This window comes from Brienomyrus brachyistius, chromosome 1, assembly GCF_023856365.1.
Source record: "Brienomyrus brachyistius isolate T26 chromosome 1, BBRACH_0.4, whole genome shotgun sequence".
Lineage (NCBI taxonomy): Eukaryota > Metazoa > Chordata > Actinopteri > Osteoglossiformes > Mormyridae > Brienomyrus > Brienomyrus brachyistius.
Window position 1 is genome coordinate 44324973 of NC_064533.1, and position 21473 is coordinate 44346445.

Below are 21473 nucleotides of genomic sequence, written 5' to 3' on the forward strand. Positions count from 1 at the left end.
TGACATCCTTCCTTGCCTTTGAGCAAAGACCCTACAGCAGAACTGCAAACCATTCCTTCTCACACATCGGCACTGGTTGACTTTTCATTACTACACATCTCTGTTTTACTGAACTGCACTCCCACATATTTTTTTTCCCCCAATCGACCTTGACATTTTCTCTTACCGCCCCTCTGTATAATTACAGTACCATAAAATTAAACAATACACAACATACTCTATTGATGCAATAGCTGAATACGAACTATATACAAGGCACAATAACAAAAGGTTCAGCTCACATTGGTTTTCCTGCGACAGCGAGAGAGATTGAGGTACAGTGAGACCCTCAGCTCCTTGAAGGCCTTGAGATCTTCCCCAAACCCCTCCCTGGGGAACTTGCGCAGGGCGTACTGGTACCTCTGTGCCGCCTCCTTCATCTTCCCTTTCTGAGAGAGCAGAACAGGTGGCTTAGGACAGTGTTTCTTAAACACTGTCCTCAGGGGCCCCCAGATGGTCCATGCTGTTACTCCTAATTTCCTGGGAGCTGGGAGGGAGCAAAAATGTGGACCGTCTGGAGGGTCCCTGAGGACTAATTTAAGAAACACTGGCTTAGGAGTCTTCAAGAGTCCAGTGCTTGTCTCACTTCCATATATGAATGCCTGAGAATTCATCTATTCCACACTGCGGTATTAAAAAAAAGAAAAATCCCACACACTTCACGCAACACAAATATTGGTGGCTCAGAGGTCTTGACACAAAACACATGCACAACAAAAGGAAGTCAAACTGCTTCAATAATGGTGACTTCAAGTTAAGTAAGATGCCACAATGAAGGAATGAACCTCATTCTCCACAAAGCTGCTGTGAAAGTACGCTTATCCAATCCAGTACCTTATACAGCAGGTTGCCTTCCTCCATGAGCTTCTGAAGGAGGATGATGAGAATGTCAGGCTTGGATGTTGCCATCGCCCAGGCGGCGTTCCCTGTGGCGAGGGGGACAGGCTCACACCGGGACGACACGCACGTCTTAAGGCAATATCGAGAGCTGAACTGGTACGGAGTAAAGTTACCTAGAGATTGTACCTGATCGATCATAAGGAGATGTTCTGTAGCCTTAACAATGCATTATCGAAAGCAGTTAAGGGAAAGAGAGCAGAAGTCATTACAGGCATAGAGGACAGAAGAGAGATAAATACCTTCAAATATATGAGGCCTATTCATACACACCAAGGTCAATAATTTTGAAACTGAAATATTAAGGAGGACTGGACAGGTATTGTTAATTTCTTTATCAGATCAATGTGTAACTGGAAGACCCCAAACCATGCCTTTGGGATACCTTCAAATAGCGGAATGCACCCTGCATGACAGTTTGATCCCGCGAGGCATTTTATCAATAAGAAAGTACAAAAAAAATAAAAAATTCACAAAAATTCAATTATATTACTGTAAGGTGATGTATTTAGATTTCAAATATAATTTGGCTAAAACATTTTTTATGCTGTCAGAATATTGGCATATGAATTTATTACAGTCCCCTGTGACATTCAATATCATAGCACAAGTTCTTGTGCAGTATGAGCAAAGGAATTACTTGCCTATATCAGTAAAAAAAAGTTCTTGCCAAAGTGAGTTCTGTATGCCGCAAAGCCGGTCTAACCGTTTTGGATTCAGCCATCGGTAACGTTACTAGTCAAGCTAGGTTAGATAATGCTAACATTAGCAATGTGCCCTTACACCACTTCTTGTCTCAGTTCACCTCGTTGCATTGGAGTGGAGAAGTCAAATGGCAGAAAAAAAGATCACAATGCTGCTCTCCAGTGGTGGGGTTCTAAACAACAGACAATGAACCACCGACCACCACGCATCGTTGCATGTAAAACTATAAATTAAAGAATTGATACAGTATCACAAAATATTGTGTGAGGTTAGTGTGATATACGAATTCAGTAAGTTAGCATGGCTCTCGAAAGATGTTACAGAAACTGAAATGGCTCTTGGCAAGAATAAGGGTCCTCAGCCCTGCTATAACCATTATCTTTGAGCAGACAAGGTTTAAAAATGGAGGGAGATGGGCAGAGGGTGTCAGTAGTCTAGTAATCGCTGTTAAAGTGTCGAAGTCCCATGCTTGGGCTCCACACTCAAGCGAGAGTGACAAGCACAAACGACAGAAGGAAAAAAGTTGCATGGAGCTGGGCGTCACGTTTCATCCCTGGAACAAGTACTGCACCGTATTCCATCTCTGTAGCCATGTCTAGTTTTCCAGTAATTGGAAACGTTGTGATGCATGCCCAGACTGGCTTTGTGCATCTTGCTTAAAACAAGCAGAGCGTTTTTTCATTTTTCAATCCAAAAGCCAGCAATCCAACCTAGCACAGAATATCCGAAGCCTCCTAAACACATCAGAAGCATGCTAAAATAAATTCCCTCAGAGTCCTGCCTGCATTAATAAACATTTAAGGATGAAATCAGCAGTTCTGTACAGAAGACGTTTGTCAACCCTGATGATGAAAGCAGAAGGAAAATGATTCTTGTGTCAATCCAATCCTAGTTCTAGAGGTATGCAGCCAAAACTGTTACTTCAAATGTGTCATATGCTTTGGAGGTTTGAATTGTGACACGGAGACCAGATCTCACCCAGCTTGGCTCCCTTCTTCAGCAGGGTCACCACTACTGACGTGTTCCGGCAGCCAATAGCGCGGTCGAGAGGCCTCATGCCACTGTAGTCCACATGCTCAATCACTGCCCCTTTCTCCACCAGGTAATGGACCTTCAGCAAGACAGGAAGAGCTCAGCTGGGTACTAATGAAGACAATAAAAGCTCACGTGACAGCTGGACTAGAATGCTTTGCTTCCTCCCATATTTGCAGAGTAGTGGCCAGAAACGTCTAAGAATCATTGACAAATTTGCTGAATCTGAGATATGGAGGCCAAGGTAGCTTAAGTTATTGCCAAATACAAGCCCCTATTTATTGAGGTACTACTTACAATATCTGCATCACCGTAGAATGCGGCCAGGTCCAGCGGAGTACGTCCGTTCTTGTCCGTATGATCTATGACTGCACCTTTCTCCACCAGAAACTGCACGACGCTCTTGTGTCCCTTCAGGCACGCCCAGCTCAGCGGCGTTAATCCCTCCTTATCCACCGAAGTCAAAGCAGCACCTGAGAATTGAGCCAGAACCCCACGATTGCTACATGCGTCTACAGCACCTCCTGCGCTGCCCAACTTGCCTAAGTAGGTTAGGCAGAACTTCTGGATTAATCTGTCCCAAGGTCATGGATGAACAGCTACAAAAGATAAAGCCGTGGGGCGCGGAGCTCGTGGGTGTGCGCATTCACCTTTCGAGAGTAAGAACTCTGCAGTGCTGAGATGTCCCTCACAAGCGGCCACCATCAGCAGCGTGCGGCCCTGCTTGTCACAAATGTCGATGTCCGCGCCGTGCTGCAGGAGCACGTCCATGATCTGATGCAAAAAGAGAAGTGGGCCATCACTCTCTCAGCTAAACGGGTCTGGTAGATCCTATTTCATCAGATCAGAGGAACCTCCATATTTGCAGCACACAATCTGGGGTAACTTCCATGGACTCCCTCACCTGCCAGTGGCCCTGCCTGACGGCACAGAAGAGCGGCGAGACCCCCCTGCGATTCGCCTGCTGCACCGAGGCCCCTTGATCCAGGAGAAAGTTGCAGACTTCCAGCTTACCACGGCCAGCGGCGGCAGTCAGGGCTGAGGATGGCACGGGAGACAAGCGTCCATTACAACTATGAAGGTTTGTAAACATCCAATCATCTGCTAAAGAGAATATTAGCAAATAGGTAGGGTTCCCTGGGCTAGACTAATAGGGTTAATTAGCTTATGACCCGCCATCTACATACAGCTCAATCGCGAGGGATGGGAGGGAGTCCCACTGGCTGGGCACTGCTTCTATACTCACAGGTGTCAGTAGGTCGTTGGCAAGTTGCAATAATTTGCACATCAAATGTGTAGACAGCCCATAGGAAAGCTGCCCCCCCCCTCCCCAAATAACGGGCCAATAGCATAATACATCAACAGGTAATGACAGGAGCTGCATTTATAGGATGGGGGGGGGGAGACATTTCCTTTAGGAATTCAAGAATACAGCCTACAAAAGCACATGCAAGGTCTGAATGCAGAACAGGATGCTCTACTGATAAGGAGAACAATTCCCAATGACTGCACACGTTCACGTGGGAAACAGCTCCGGGTAAATGGCATTGTTATCCTGCGGAATGGGAACGGCGGCTGCCCTGTGAAATCTTGGAGGTCACAGCAAAAGGAAGTCCGCCTATTGAGCCAGGAGAGGTGCCTGATCTCACAGATACAAGGCCTGAACCCTCTTGCATGACTCGGGACTCCAGAAATACTTTGCGTTAACAGATCAGGACATGACACCGCTTTTACACAATTGCATACTGGTGTCGGAAACGGAGATTCCGGCATCCTATAGACCAGACAGTGAGAATTTACGTGGTCCCTGCAGTCCGTCAGAGCTTTGATCATACCTATCTGCGTTGCTTTGAAGCACAACTCTGTCGTTTTGCAAAGCAAGTCTAAGTAATGCAATGCTATTTGGTCCTCAGAGGAAAAATTCACGCTACAAAAGAATGTGAAGCTACCAGCTATTCAGGGCCAGGTTTCCAGTTCTCATGAAATGAACACAACAGCATTTGGAGATCAACAAAACGAGTGCAGGGTAACACCATGTACAGCACTGTTGTTTTAATTACCTAACAGTTACTGCTCGTTAAATTTTTTTTTCCTTTAAGGAGCCATCTGGACAATGTTTATGCATGTTTCATGCATAAACATGAAGATAGTTTGAGTCACAGTTCACAGTTCCTTTCTTAGAAAGCCCCTAATTTAATCATACATTAACCGGTAATAGCTATCTAGCATCTTTCTAACTGAAACTAACGGCAGTCAAGGAATATCTACAAAAGTTTAAATGAGGTTCTCATGACCGTTTACCACTGATCTTAAAATTACTACACAAGGATGAAGGATCCCTGTACTTCTACCATAAGAGCAAGCCATAATTTCCACCACTGGCCTGTGTAGCTACAAACCGATTGTGGCCAGTGTTACTGCATCAACTGCGGTGGATTAAACCGTAACATACATCACCTCAGGCGATAAAGCAAAAACGCACACAGAGCAAATAATCCTGCTCCCAGAGACAACCTGAAGCCTCGCAGCCCCCGAGAAGCTGAGCCGCGCGATCCATCTGGATAGCGAAGCTTTACTTTATAGAGACAGTCTATCAAGACCACTCTCCATAAGCTCCCCTAGGAAATCTCACCCACAGCAGCTCTCTCTCCTTTTTAAACATCTGAGTTCCCATACACGTTTCATATTATATATATTATATACACACACACACACACACACACACACACACACACACACACACACATATATACATACATATACACACATATATACATATACACACATATACACACATATATACATATACACACATATACATATACACACATATACATACATATACATATACACACACACACACACACACACACACACACACACACACATATACACATACATACATATACATATACACACATATACACATACATATACACACATATACACACACATACACACACACATACACACACACACACACACATACACACACACACACACACACAATTTAAAATGTTAGTTCTTCCAGTTCTTCCAAATGAAACAGCGCACTGCAAAATGCTACACACCAAAATGCTACACACCAGCAGAAATACAATAAACGAAGGTGGTGTCCTTTGCAAACTTCTCTGACAAACTTGAGACCAGTATAAATAATAATCATTTTAAAAAGCTGTACATTGCTCAATAAAATCCTCCCTTGTGGAGCATAACCCAATGGAGGGCAGCCTTGGCATCACGGTGTCCTCAAAGCTCCCGGACAGCATCTTTATTAAAGCTCTAGAGTCCTCGACTCATCCCCCCTCCCCCACAGACACGGGCAGATTGATGCCTTGTCGTTGCGCTGTAAGCGAACGCTCCTCCTGCTCTTTGACCACAATCCTCCTCGCTCACCCCGGCAATCTTCAGAGCCGACACTGTCCTTGGCCTGACCCGAGGCTCGTAAATCACCGGCCGAGCGATAAAACTCAAACGGTGCAAACGCACAGAATGGAGCCCTTGACATTCTACGCAAGGATGCGCTGCGACGTCCGCTGGACCGCTGATGCCGAAAAAAACCTGCGAGCTATCAGACGCAGCTGTACGTCAGTAGTTCGCGACCCATTTCTCAGCCCACATTTTCATTCCGTCCCACTACCTACACACCCAATTTTAACTTGACTAATTATAAAGCCCTCTGATACCTAGCCCAGGTGTGCAGGTGCTGGACCACAACTAAATTGTGGAATGGGGGACCTGAGGCCTGGGCTTTTAACCACTGCAGTATATAATCTGTATAGCCAGGGAAGCAACCACTAATAGTTCAATGAGCCTTAACGGCATTGATTTGCACTAATCGTGCCGAGTGTCCCCCACGCCTGTGAAGGCACTTGTATGGTAATAGCTTGTATTTGATGGCTGGCAGAGGTGACGGCAGCTAAATCTCCCATGTATCTTCCATAACGGCTTGTCCAGTGGAGAACCTGGAGCCCATCCCAGGAAGCACGGGGTATGAGCTAGACGCTGAACGGGATGCCAAATATCCAGTTGACGTGTTGCGCGAGCCCTGCACATGGTTCCACTTCGTTCAGCTGCTGGCTAAATCAGAGGCGACCCGCGAGGTAGCTAATATCGGAGGCACGCCATATTTCTCTCTGCCACGAGTCCCACGGGATGCGGGTCCCCTGTGGCCCCCACGCCGCGTTGACCCACCGTGCCCCCCGCGCATTAAGCATGCACACCCTCGCGTGTGATCGATGTTGCGGCCCCCGCGTGTGACGACCACAAACTGAATAATGAAAGAGTAAAACACTTTAGAGCATTAAACACTACATTTATTAAACAATGCCTGCAAATGGGTGATTTTATCATTTAAAGTGATTCCTTGTGTAATTACAATGGACAAAAGCAATATAAGACTGCCCCCCCAGGGCTAGTGTGCACTTTATGATATTTTGATTTTCATCACATGCTGTTTATTGCTTCACATAAAATCTCTGCCAGTTTTATATTTATACACCAGTATTATATACTGAATACTACTAACATACATTAGAGAATAAATACAGCTTTGTCAAATACTGAGCACAACCAAGCGATCAAGTAAATATTTTATACTTAAATACACTCAGTTTTCCTTGGATATTTCCCTCTCTTCCACGTCAGGACATTTCGCAGCTTATTTGATTGCACAGCTACCCAGCAGACGCGTCTAATGAAACAGCCATTCTGTCCTATTAGCATAGATACTGTCCAAGGGGAAAAAAAACTAGACAGACTCTCGACAGACAAGACCGGCTCCCATCGGGAATTTGCTCCGCCTGTTGTCAGGCGCCATGACATCCTGCAGAGGCACCCTGGATCTTCACAAGTGATGCATCGCCGAATCCGTACGAATCAGAAGGAAGATTTACGAACTTCATAAAAAGTACTGACCCTGGTCACTTTCTACGACTAGACTAATTCAACAGGAAAGAGAAAAATTCTCCCTGTTCCTCGTGCAACACCAGCGCTAAGACTGGCCATTTAAATTCCAGCATTATCATCTAAATTTTGCCTCACCGCAAATCACATCAAATTGTGGATGAAATAGAAAATTACACATAAGAACACAGAGTACTGCCTCTTTTCAAACCTTTCAGCAATGAGCAATAGGTAATTTTTCCCCTCCCCCTCCCGGTGGCAGCTGAATGGCTCACAATTTATGCTTTTGTGTCTCCTTGAACGCGAGAAGGTTTTTAGTTTTTCTTCCGCCGGTGCCAGATGCGAGCAATTAGCTTTCGGCTCGCATTCATTAGCTGCGGCAGTGGCTCGACGGGCAAAGGGACACCTGCCGCTGCTCCGGTGCATGTTGATAAATGATAGGTGTAGTGTAGCATATCAAGTCAACCACAAAGTCAAGGTTAAGCTATTAAGCGTAGCTTTCCATCAGGCCGTAAGATAGTTGAGCCCAATGGCAGCAAGAACTTGTATGCTAAATCTTCACTACTGCCAATTCATTTTGGAAGAATCACTGTTTACCGCCCTACTAGGGCCCTCCAGAGGCAGTTTTCTATAATGAAAATGCCTTTGATCCCCCAAAACCTTAGCAGGTTTTTCAGGATGAGCCCATTTGGACAGAAGCAGTGAGCTTCTAACCATTAACAAATGCTTGGTAGCTGGAAGGTGAGGCTCCACTACAAACTGCTTCCTGCCTGTTGGGCTGACCTACATCTCAAAGCTAGTTGTTACATAGGCTGCCAGTTCAGCACAGGATGACGATCTAACTATCACTGATGTCAGCCATGAATCCAGAACCAGCAACACCTAATGGACCTTGACACACACATGATCCAGGAACAGCGATACAGCCGAGAGGAATGTGCTGGAAACGGTCTTGCGTTTTTATTGCAGGCTCTGCTCCGGGAACGCACCCTGACATTTCAGAACCGCCGCCATCGTGATAACCGAGCCCAGACGCTGCCGCTCCAGGCCATGAGACCAGGGCCCAGAGTCATTCCACACACTCAACAGGGCGTTTGGCATTTTATCTGCTGATAACATAATGCCAAAGGGAACTGTGGCCTCACTTTCCGGCTCTGTTTATCTCCCGTGCCCAGCCTCTCCCTAAAAGAGACGACGGGTCGACTCCTTGAAATGCAGTGCATGGAAAGAAGTACTAGGATAGACCTGGCCGCACTCAGATTTTCCATTCTGAAGTGATTTTCAGCTTCTCCTCGGTATCTGGTGACACTGCGCCAGCCCGTCTTTGAGAAAAGGATCAAAGTAAACATCCTTCAAATCAAGATGTTCCTAATTCCGGGCCACATGCTCCTCTGCTAAATGAGCCCAGAACAAACACAACATGACCTTCTACCCCTGGGACTTCCTCCCTAAGGTCCTCTGTTTGGAGCAGTCCAGATCACCTCCACTATCACAGATGTTCCAATGTCATGTCTGGCTCCTCCACCCCTGCTTCAGAGGAACTCGAGGAGCCCCGCAGGACAGATGAACCCCCCGCCCCCCACCCACCCTCAAGTCACCACTCGCACCATCACCAGCTGCCTGATGACTGATCACAGATCAGCTGTAACTTGATGGCTTTAGCTTAGGCTGCTTTGCCACTAACTGTGATCTATGTCGTCTGTTAAAGTACGTAGCACAATAGAATCTCGACTGAAAGACACCTGGGGGCCAGTGCCTGGAAGGGACATATGCCTGCAATTCCACTCCGAACGTGGGGGGGCGGGTGGGAATCACTCACTCACAAGGGCTGAACATTTAGGGCTGGCGGCTCTCCATTGAGGCAAAGGCTACAGTAGGTTGGAGACAAAGGTGAATTCCCATGCTGGGACACAAGGGAGCGGGGCTAAAAAGTGTCGGAAACAAGCTTCCATTGTCCACAACTGTGAAATATTTTAAACAGATTCGATGCTGCAAAAAATAACACAGCTGGAAACCATCAGAAAGCAACAGGAAGCATTTTTGATGACAACCGATGACAAAATAGGATCCACACAGCAGTGTTCTGTGACGGGAGGGTAAAAACACAACAAACCTGTCTCCCCCCAGAGAGTGTCATGGCCATCAATCTGCACGGCGGGCTTATCATCCGACGCCAGCAAGCTCCTCACAACCTGTCAGACGACAAACGGTGATTAATGACACCGAAGGAAAACCTGCATGGGGTGAAGCTGCATTCGCTGAGCGGTACACGCACTCAGCTGTGAATTAAACACCAGATATTAAATTGTACATAACCCTGACATCACCACAACAAAATTCATTTAGCTGATCAAACAAAGCCCACGGTGACAGCATCTCACACACTACAAATGCGCCCCTTCAGACTACCGCCTGTCCAGCATTGTTAATTCTTCTTTACTCTTCGTATCTCATTACATTATCTCTTTCGCTATAGGTCGACGACAGACCACCAAACCCATTGGTGGATAATATGGCCAACCCGTTGCCTTCAATTTGGGGGCACTACTTTAACAAGCAGGCTAAGGTAAACACCTACAGACCTTGATGGATACAAAAATACACGCCAATAAAACCTTGAGCAAAACAAATGCAAGACCCTCCCCATCACTTTTATATCAAGTCTCTTTGTATTTCTTCAAAATGTATTTCTTCACAAGGCCCATTAGCTTAGCATCCCGTGTAGCAGAAGTCTACCAGAGGGCTGTTCAGCTCACCTGGGTGTGGCCCATGCTGGAGGCCGCAATGAGGGCCTGCTGTAAGGCCGTGCCTTTTGCTTCACTGTCCTGTTGCTGGCCATTAGGGCTCCACTCCAGCTCCAGCAGGTACTGGATGATCTCGGGGTAGCCCCTCAGGGCCGCGTGCACTAGGGGACACTGACCGCTCTTATCCAAATGGTCAACCTGCATGGGCAAAGCATTGAAGCTTATTCATGAGAATTGCCAATTATGAACTGGAGCATCTTTCAGGAGACCTTAGAGCAGTGGTTCCCAAACTCGGTCCTCGGGCCCCACCGCCCTGCTTGTTTTCCTGCTATCCCAGCCCCACACACAAGTCCCAGCTGTCTTTCAGCTTCTGATTGACTGAACACACCTGATCCAGGTAATCAGCAGTGTGTAGGGCAGGGATAGCTGGAAAACAAGCAGGGCAATGGGGCCTGAGGACCGAGTTTGAGAACCACTGCCTTAGAGGAAGGTTAAGTGGACAGTAATCAGGCCGATATACAGCATGATAAAGGTCATCTCCAACTTAGGAGATCAAGTCACTCGAGCAGCCCAGTTCCTGCTTACCTTTCCTCCGCATTTACAGAGCAGGTTGACGAGGCTCAGGTGTCCGGCGGCCGCTGCCAAGCAAAGGGGCGTCATCCCGTTCTCTGACACACAGTCAACAGCTGCCCCAAACTCCAGCAGGAGGCTGACCATCTCCTGGTGGCCCAGGTGCGACTGCACGCACAGCACGGGCGCGTTGCTCAGGGCCTCAGTGCGATAGTTCACGTTGGCCCCGCCGAGCATCAGAAGACGGCTCACCTGGTGTCAGAGGCATCAAAAGTGGAGCTTCAGGTCATGAATGAGGGAGATCTACAAGCAGCACCTCAGACAGGTCCATTAGGACTGTCCCGTACATCCCGCAGAGTGACGCTACATAGTGATTTGAGGGAATGAACCTTTGCCCAGATGCGCTTCTGTACCATTATCAGTGAGTTCTGGCTCAAATGCAGGTTCTCAGTGGAGATCGCAATGTCTCACAGCATGTTACATTGTAAAGTTCTATCCATTAGATTCAATTCTGCATTATAATCAATGATTATATTAAGTGCCGTTGAGTCAATGTTGACCCCTGGCAACCACACAGACTACATTACTGCAGATGATCCTGTCTGGGTCAAAATCGATACGTCACTCAATGTGGCACATCATCATTTCTGGGCTACAGGTAAAGGACTTGAAGCTGTTCCAGCAGGACTGGCCAAGGACATGCAATGATCCACTTTGAGAGAATATGCGATGAAACGCATGGCGAACACAGCACCCATGGCAACAAGGGGCTCTCGAGGATCAACGCCGAGCAGCTCACCTTGTGGGCTGAAACGATTTCTGGCTCCTGTGTAACGATGACAAGAACTGTGCTGTGCATCAAACGATGTCTCAGGATCCTATATTTTATTTGCACTTTTGTGCATTTTAGCTTTTTCTTATTTGTTAATTTATCTATTTTACTCAAAAGTGCTATATAAATAATGATTATTAATATTATTGTTATTACCTACAAACCTTTGGGGAACCGGGCAGAATGCAAAGCCAATCCGTCCACCTGCACCAGCCCGTTTGGATGGAAAGAGCGAGTTTCTAACAGTTAAAGGCTTCGTAGCTGGAAGGTGACGCTACTCCTGGCCCTCAGCGTCAATTTCACTGCTGGGAAACTCTGATTACACTGCGCCTATCTCTGCGCCCCCCCACCTCCCCAGCCGGCCCCCCATTTTGGCTTCAAGGCCAAAATGCAGACCACCCACTGGAATCCTCATCTTTCACCCAGGCAACACAGCACCCACTGCCCCACACAAAACAAACCCTAACATCTCACAGTCAGCATGGTACCTTTGTGGGGGTTTTTTCCCCTCTCTTCCTTTCCCTTAACCGAAACGATTAATTCCAGCTTCGAGGAAAATTGCATTTTTATCTTCGGATCCTTTGAGCATGCAGACTGCACGTCAAATTTGTTAAATGCCCCGATACGCCGTTTTTAACATGAAAACGTATTTTCCTCAATAAAGACATGAACAACAAATCACTAATCAAAAGGCGGCAGATTTCAATGCTAAAAAAGCTAGAAAAATAACAGTTTTATTTAGCAGAATTCAACGGAACATGATCACTTCTAATGGGCATTCAAGGGTACAATCGGCTAATTGATTATTCTCTCATTCCATGAAAGTTAACGTTACACAGCATGGCTCAAAGACTCAATGAATAAAGTCTAAAAATGTTAAAACAAAAAAATCCAAAGGGGAGGAAAAAAAAAACATTTTTCCTTAAAGCTAAAAATACTTGCACTCAGTTTCATTCAACATAAGAAAATCAATCTTATTTCCCACTTGCATGCAGTGTCTGTTTTTTCTGTCAAATTACCACCACTAACAGACCCCAAAAGGAGGAGAATTGGTGGAGCGTGGTGGATGTCTCCCTTGTGAGTTTTGGAACGTCAACCCAGTGCTCTTGGAACTCAACTACAGCTAAGAAGGGACTATTATGAAGTCACCGAGGCCCATATGATCCTGTTAGCGGAATATCTAGTGAAACACACGCACACGTCAGCTGTGTAAAATTTCTCTCTCCTTCTCTCAGGCAATAAAACGTGATGTATATCTATGCAGGCGTGATTTGGTGAGCTCGTGATGACAGCAGAATACTTAACACAGCAGTCGTGCAAACACTGACATCGATGCACACTGAGATGCACAACTAAATGATGCAAACTGGGTTCCCAGTGGCATGACTTTTAATAAAACTGGAGGTAAGTCCACCTTTTGTAAATAGGTTGAGCTGCAGACACTGGCTTCAGGGGGGCGAGACTGCAGGCTTACCTTCACGTTCGGTGTGTAGAGGTTCCTCAGAGATGCCAGGGCGGCTGAAAGCCCGTCGGTGCTGCAGCTGATCCACAAGGCCTGCAGCACGCTGGAGGACACGCCCGTCTTCTTGCTCTGGCCCTGCGATCAGACCAGCGTCCTTAATATGAACGAGCCCACCTTTCCAACAAGAACAAGGTTACAGAGGGTTCCACGCACCCATCGAAGGAGTTTTACAGCAGGGGCTCGCTTTTCATTCACCCATCCACCCACCTTCCATAACTGCTTATGCAGCACAATGCCGCAGTGATCCAGGAGCCTATGCCAGATATCACATGGCATAAAGCTTGGAACACTGAACAGATCTGCATGCCATTCCACGGCAAATACATAATCACACATCATGGGCAATTTAGAGAACCGATTTATCTGTTGTTTTTGGAGCTGTTCCACGGACAGAACAGGGGGCTACAACACCCCACCCTGAAGGCCTCAGGGGCTCACAGCACGGCGGCCTTGTACCGTACCCAAGCATGATTGCCCCCGCTGGTCCGCGCTCACATTACGCTCAACGATCCTGGCCCGAGCTTCAACTTTTTGGGTTGAAGAAAACATAGGAATGAAAGCACTACCGCTCAGCACGATGGAATTCCTGATTAAGGAATCCCTTATTTTGTGGCGTATCTTTTTGGTGCGATGACAGATTTATTTAGCTTGCAATGCAGCGATTTTTATTTATTTGTGTTGCACAAATGTTGCATCCAGTTGTTCCAGGATACTCTCATTAGCCCAAGTTTTCAGCAAGTAGACCAAAGTGATCCTTTGCTGACATGTTTGTTAAATGATTGTTCCTATTCAGTCTGTATGCGGCATTTTCTGTCGCTATGCAGTTTTGTGAAAAAAATTACGCCATCCGTACAGCTTATCCGATCTGTTCCTTCCGGGTCTGCTACATGTATAGTGTACATGTATGAATGCGTGCATCAGTTGCATCACTGATGTCATTCCACACCTGGGCACGGTTAGTGATCACACTGGACGTGCACTGTGCCTGAGTCAGGCACCTCTAAGTGGTTCACTCAATCGTGCTCGGGCACAGTACGGAGCGATCACAGTAGTCAAACGAACCAGACTCTGGGGGTCATATGCCTGGGCACTGTAGGGACTGCCTACTGTGAGCATACCTTACAGCGCTGAGCCGTCATGCTGCCCAGACCAGCATCTCATGATCCGCAGGTTTTTTTGCTCAGTGTCCCATAAGGACGATGGATACCTCCTGCCGTGGTCATGTCCTCATACCTTAAAAATGTGTGCTTTAAGGATATGATGGCCGAGTTCCATCGTCTGCTGCCGGTTCAGCTTCCCCTCTTGCCGAGACAACATGAAGGCCATCAGCGCATGTCCACTCCTGTAGGGGACAGGAATCAGCAGGCTTAAACCGGACCTCGTCATAAAAATAAATAATAATAATAAATAATAATAATAAACTGTCCACGAAGGGCAGCCACCCGTAGCGGCACCCAGGGAGCTGGGGGTTAAGGGCTCTGCTCAAGGAGCCGCAGACATGCTGAGGCTGGGTTTGAACCGGCAACCTTCTGATTATAGGCACACAGGCTTAGCCCACTGAACGCTGCCCCCACTGCTTCTCTAAGATACAGAGTGCAAATTCCCTTCGGACATTCAACTGGCAGGATGACATCGCCAACCACAAGGGTGATTTTTAATGACAAGCTCAGCAAAAAAGAAAAACGAGAAAAAAAGGTGTTATCCTTGGGAATGTTCTTTCATCGACACACCTCAAAGACTCAAAGATGCAAAGTCGATGTATTTCAGGGAAAATTGGCAGGACATTCTAGCTCCAGCCCAATGGCCTCCAGCTTTTGCACGAATATCTCTAGCGTATTGGTCATTCTGCATTCAGAAAAATGTGTTTTTTAATTATTTTTTTAAAGTTATTGTTAATTTAGACACAGATAACAACAGTAATCAGTCCCCTGCTTGGTGGTTTGCAACATTTCCTGAGACAGGCATATTAATTAATTTGTTAATGCTGTGCCCCCTTGACTGACTAAACTGTGCTAAATACCGTCTAGACAGGCGCCTCACCTCGTGTGGACGAGGGGGGAGGAGGGGGGCGGCGGCCTGGGAATGCCTTTCCTGCACAGCCCAGCTAGCCTCGCTTGGGTGTTAATTAACGGAGAAGTTCATTAAAGGGCCACACATGACTGGCAGAGATGGGGTGGGAGGGTGGCAGCGGCCAAGCATTTACAATAAAATGGCGAACCAGCATAGTCTGGACTTCGCATAAAAAGCTGCACGGGGGGGTGGGCGGTGGGTGCATCTCTGTCCCCTGGTGGCCGCGGCTAAAAAACCAGGCCTTTTCTTCCCTGTCTAATGATCAGGGCTGGGGATTCTGAAATCACACACTGAAACGAGAGGCGGAGGGAGGTCCACAAAGGCACAGAGACAGACCACTCCTCCCCCCACAAGGAGACTCAGAGGGGGAGGGTACTCAGGCACAGCGACGCGCCTCTCTGACGAGTTAATGAGGAACGTCCTGGAACTCTGTCCAGCAGGCGCTCCCCCCCCCCCTCAAGGTGAACTTCCGAGACTCAGTTTCTTTTGAGGCGGAGGAGAAGCGAGGAATGATGATCTTCCAGAACCGTCCTCTGCGGGGGCCTAATGGTCGCGAGCCATAAAAATCCTTACCCAGCCACCCCTGCTTTTACCCCTGCACAAGTCACATGTCAAAAGATGGGAGTGATATGGCATTCAATCAGAAGGGGCCAACAAAGAGTGCCTGCAATCACCATTTCCCAGTTTCCTCGGAGCGCTCAAAACAAAACACGCTTGTAAAAGTATTTTGCTGAATGCATTTAAAATGCCTACGTGGGGTGAGGGGGGATTTTAAATCAACAGTTGCATTTTTCCTCTCAGAGACCTTAAATGCTTTCAGCTGAATACATATCTTAAACAAAACACCGCCCCCTAATTTTTCTTTGGACTGTGCCAACAAGAGGAGCACACTCTGAGGTTTCTGAAGGACAGCAGTGTACCTCTGAAATTTGCCCTATGGTTGCCAACCAGCTCCAAATAGATGCTCTCCACAAACAGTTTGCCAGATGGCTCGGGGTTAAGGGCCCAAAAGAGGAATGAAGCCGTCCAAGAATTATAAACAGAAGAAGCCAATTTCACTAGTATAGTTCATTTAAATATTTCTGCTATGACATAACAAGAGGATGTTTAATTGCTGGTCAGCAAACTTTATAGGAAAGTATGTTCTTCAAGCACAAGAAGTTCAAATTTAGCTCAGCTATTTACTTCATCCATATATCATCACACTTGTTTATTTGAACTGCAATAAAAAAAAGAAAAAAAAAAGAAAGAAAAAAAAAAAAAACTCGTTTCCCCTTAACAGCTTTGGTCCATTGGCACAGCAGCAGGATACCGAGCCAGATCTCAACATCTAAGCACAGCAGCAAATCTGCCCAACATGGGATGTAAACAGCCACATTATGAATGATGTAAACAGGCTGGTACAGTCTGGCCTCAGAAACCGCCCTGAGAAATTATCGCATTTTCTGTAGCCCACCATCGGCATGGTATTACAGGCATTACAGAGTTTGATTAAGATTTATCGAGAAGTCCTACAAGCGGACGTGCGCTCCTGGGGCGTCCTGCTCACCTGGGGTCACACAGGAAGTCGGAGCTCTCTCCGTCTGCCCGCCACACCAGCCACTCACGAAAGGACGGGTGGCAGAACATGCGCGTCTTGTCCCTCCGCTTGACGAGAAAGCCAGAGAGGCTGTCAATGCGCTGGCAGAAGTCATCCCACTGGAGCTCGCCAACCACGCCGCCCGCATTGATAGCCTGGAACAGCTGCTCATCCGTGAGCGGGTGCAGGGAGGCCAGTGCCACGTTGAGGATTGGCCGAGCGCGCTCGAACGCCGAGTTGGACATGAAGCGCATGTTGCACTGCAGCAGGTAGAGCTCGGCCAGCGAGACGGGCACCACCTTGTAGCTGGCGCTCTTGATGACCAGGTGGCCGCGTTCAAACAGGTCCAGGGTCAGCTTCAGGTACAGGTACGAGCCGTGGCTCAGCGATACCAGGTGGCTGCTGAGTTTGCCCACCGTGACCGGGTCGGCTTTGCCGTTGAGCGAGATGTTGTTCACGATCTCCTTGCTGTTGTTGATGCGGTGCTGGACGTAGGCGTTGAGGTCACTGCTGATATCTTTGTTTTCTGGGAAGTCGTCCAGGGAGATTTGGGAAAACGGCAAGAAGCTGGTGATATCCTGCCCGGGATTAATAGGCCATTATATTCACAGTGCAGCAATAAACAAAAACAAATTTATTTATTCACACATTTTAATGGCCTGGCTAGGACAAACTGTTACTGAATAAACAATCACACATTCCACTGAAAATGTAAATAAACCCCCCCTCCCCAACACATCCACCCAACTGAAGCCTTCGATATTTCCCCCAGTGGTTCAACAAATAAGGAAGCTAGTTCATGTCATGATGTCAGCTATCAGATGGCAGCGACAGCTCATTGGGGACAATGTTCACAAACGTTTAGGAGGCCAGGAGATGGGTCAGCATGGATACCTCTGCTGCCATGGTGGCCACCGCTGAGCATGCCCAGAATTACAGCCTGAAAAATCAACACACCCTTATGCTGTGATCTGCACCCCGCTGCAGATGGAGAACGGAGGGATAAGGGCTACCTCTCCATTAGTGCTGGCAGACAGAGGAGAAGCTAAATATTTCAGGGCTATGAAGCTTATGCAAGGCTTAGCATGATGTGCGGGATACATGCACTGCAGAAACACAGACGGCGGCTGGCGGCACTCGAAACAGCCTGGAACTTTGCTTGGTTTAGGGCAGTAGACGTTCTCCACAGGAGCCGCTCCACCTCATTTGTATACACATTGCATAAATATAACAAAAGTCATGCATAATTCAGAATTTTGCCAAAATCACAGCACTCTTTTTATTATGAGAGTGCCACGCTCTTCAGAGTAGAGGGCTCTCTATGTGGCACTGCCACTCGCCCCCCAGCCTCAAAACAGACCCAAAAACAAAGGGGTGACCCAGTTCTGGGTTTCGCTAGATGAACATAAACATAGGAAGATCACTGATAATGACAGACGGACAAGCACAGCGTGAAGAACAATGAATAACTTTGGAAGGACTAACAGGCATGGAAATGGAAGCGTTAGAACATCAGTCTTTTCCCCAAAGCATTTTTACTTCCTCTTAGCTGTTCTGCATGAGGAAATAAGAACTTGAGGGTAACATTTTACTCAAAGCACTCATGTATAATAAACTATAGATACTTTCATAATGCATTACGATGCATTCATAAAGTATTATAAACAAGACATAACTATTTATTAAAATACATATCATAGCTGTTGCATGTTGCATGTATGCATTATGAATGCTCTATGAAAAACTCATATATATAATGCACTACCTTCATAATGCAGTACAAACTATCCTTAATTCTTAGACTGACCATTGTAATGCATTATGATCTGTTTTAAATTATCCAGCTAGTATTATAGAAGCAGCTGTAACTAAGACTGACTGTGAAATTAGTTTGTTGTCAAAGTATCTGGTAATAAGATATAAGTTGCTAAATGAATCCCAAAGGCAGCTACCAAACTTTTTTGATCATCATCATCTTAAGCACTAGGAACAATAGTTATATATTGTGTGGGAGGTCACGGAGGGGCCTTCGAGCATCATGTTTTCGGCCCAAAGAGTTCGAGGTCGCTCTCACCAGAAGGTTCACTCTCACGGTGACGATGACCTTCAGCCAGATAGGAAATTTGGAAATGATTTTGGTGATGAACGACGCAATGGTGTCTCCATAATCCGGTTTATGGAACTCCGCCTCGTTCAGGCCATCAATGAGGATGAGGAGGTCATCTTCAGGTATCTTCCTCTCTAGAGAGAAGAGGAAGAATACTGAGGGAAAGAACCTCGTTCCGGGGGAAGGCAATGATGCACTGCTTCAGTGTTTACCAGATCTCTCCAAGCTACACCATGCTAATGGAATACAACTTATTACACTCCTCCATCTTCAACCTCACTGGCCAAACAATCAACCAATCAGCCAATAATAAAGCAGTGGTTCAACCCCAGTCCTGGGGACCCACTGTTATTGGCTGAATGAGCGGTCATCCAAAAAACCGGCACCCACTGCGGCTCGCCATGGATCATCTTCCCCACCCCTGCACTATGGTAATGATAGAAGCAAAGGTGTGCTTCCTTTCAAGACTAGCACTTTTTTATGCTGAGTGAAACATTTCCAAAAATTTATTAGAAATAAAATGGAAACTGTAATCCCAGTGGAAGTAAAAGCCCTGACTTTGCACTAGGAGCAATAGTCATATATTCTGCAGAAGGTCACGAATGCTAATCGACTGATTGATTTACACCCAACTGTCCACAGTTTTAATCTTTGCTAGGGTATCACCATACCTTATTTTTCATTTATTTTTGTAACTGAAGGGGGGAAACAGGACTATTCCATTAATTCCAAACAGACAGAAGCGTGTGTTTGGGGGAAGGGGGGTGGTGGTGGTGCAAGAATGCAGATCAATCACACTCCAGCCTGCAGCTTCGGTCAGGATAGCTGAGCACGCCCCCATGCTCCAGGCACGCTCACCACACACGTGTCAGCCATTCTTTCCCATGCACACATTCGCACCATAAGGCCAGTGTGCCTCTGAATTCAGAGCGGCTCCTACAATAGCCTGATTCATTTCCAGACTGGAGATCCACAGTCACCTTGGAACGCCCTGAAAGGGCCTCTCAGAACAGAGCATCGCATTCCCCCTGAGAGACCACACATTTGAGGCTGAGATTCTAATTAATATCACTTCAGATTTTCCTTCCACATACTGTGACTGTGATGATTAAAAGTCCAGAAGGTTCCATGGAATTCAGTCTCAGGAAAATGCATTTCACCTATTCATTGGGACTAATTCTCCATCTTCGTGATGGAACTCATCTGTCGGATAGCGGTCCTCTGTGAATGATGGCTTCTTCTGGTTCATTACGACGACCAGGAGGATAACCCATCTCAGTTACTGTCAACAGATCCCCATGTCCATGACTGATATAACTCATATAACTGAATCCAAAATCGCTCTGTAGAAGTATCGGATCTGCTTGCGCAAATATGGCAAATCTGTTGAACTTGCAGCTTGAGAGCGCTAAAATGAAACAGCACTACGGTGCAGATAAAATATAAATCAAGACTGATTGTGAAAGAAAACTCCAAGCAAGATGGGGAATTAAGGCAGGGCTGGAACCCCGCCCCCTTTAAGGCCTTACCCTTACGAAGGTTGGCCAGCGGCTCCAGCACACCCCTCCGGAAGGCAGCCAGAGGGTCCTGGACGCAGGAGCGCAGACTGAGCATGCCCTGGAGGTGCGGTTCCCTCAGCATCAACTCCCTGTAGGCGGCGAGCTGGTGCGCCCTGCACAGCAGGGCGGCGATACTGTGCACAAACTCAGGAACCAGGCAGGTGTATGTGTTGTCTGCTTGGCAGTAGTGGTACGCCACCACCTGGTAAAAAAAAAAAGAGGAATAGCAGGGTGTTCAAACTCAGCTCTACTGTGTTTCGGCATTTAAATTCTACAGCTGTAAGAATCTCAAGGCACCAGATGACGCCACTCGCATCATGTTATCCTGCATTGACGTAACTGAAACGTAAAACTCAACATGTGGCAATTCCCGGACGACCCTCAGCACCCTTCATCGTCAAGTCCTTACTGGGCCGCAGTAACCAAGGGAACTTTCAGGGAGAGGGAGCAGACCTCGCGCACCGCGCAGTAACTCACCGGGCACCGGACACACTGTCGTGTGCCGACAGTATGAAGGATGTGGTGGTGGACGTACGCTGAAGGGCCCCCGCATTTAATGCAGTGCTCTAAAAGTAGGCTGTTGGCATTATAGTTAGTGGAGAGGGAGGGGCAGCGGCCCGTGGGAGCTGTACCCATCTCTGTCCTAATTACGCTCAAACCTGGAGGAGCTGACACACTTCCAGCGGTACACGGAGTACAGGTGACTGCGCCACAGAAACACACCCCCACCCCAATGCAAGGATGGAACATTCCAGGAGGCCATTCCTACGTTCTGCCCTCCGGGACGACTTCCAAAAGAGAATCCATTCGCAGCGAAAGAAATATGACGCCCCCCCCCAACTAATGAATTAAAAGTAAGCATTTGGCTAGGATGCACTTCAGTGCCAGCTCCCGCTATATCTGAACCATTTT

The 21473-nt window shown here is 47.0% G+C and overlaps 1 protein-coding gene across 2 annotated transcripts in view; it reads right to left on the reverse strand.

The window, feature by feature from the left end:
- The window catches only part of LOC125750822 (protein TANC1-like), a 93648-nt gene that overhangs the window by 3807 nt on the left and 68368 nt on the right, over positions 1 to 21473 (reverse strand). The window contains exons 11-25 of one of the 2 annotated variants that reach the window (XM_049029145.1): positions 20532 to 20763; positions 18970 to 19136; positions 16866 to 17473; positions 14480 to 14588; positions 13199 to 13321; positions 10908 to 11144; positions 10335 to 10520; positions 9692 to 9770; positions 3578 to 3711; positions 3324 to 3447; positions 2971 to 3146; positions 2620 to 2752; positions 1066 to 1095; positions 874 to 965; positions 282 to 428 (exon numbers count right to left, since the gene is read on the reverse strand). In XM_049029145.1, the coding sequence (XP_048885102.1) occupies positions 282 to 428; positions 874 to 965; positions 1066 to 1095; positions 2620 to 2752; positions 2971 to 3146; positions 3324 to 3447; positions 3578 to 3711; positions 9692 to 9770; positions 10335 to 10520; positions 10908 to 11144; positions 13199 to 13321; positions 14480 to 14588; positions 16866 to 17473; positions 18970 to 19136; positions 20532 to 20763 (2577 nt within the window). The remainder of the gene's footprint in view (positions 1 to 281; positions 429 to 873; positions 966 to 1065; positions 1096 to 2619; positions 2753 to 2970; positions 3147 to 3323; positions 3448 to 3577; positions 3712 to 9691; positions 9771 to 10334; positions 10521 to 10907; positions 11145 to 13198; positions 13322 to 14479; positions 14589 to 16865; positions 17474 to 18969; positions 19137 to 20531; positions 20764 to 21473) is intronic. The other variant, XM_049029227.1, reaches the window with a different exon arrangement.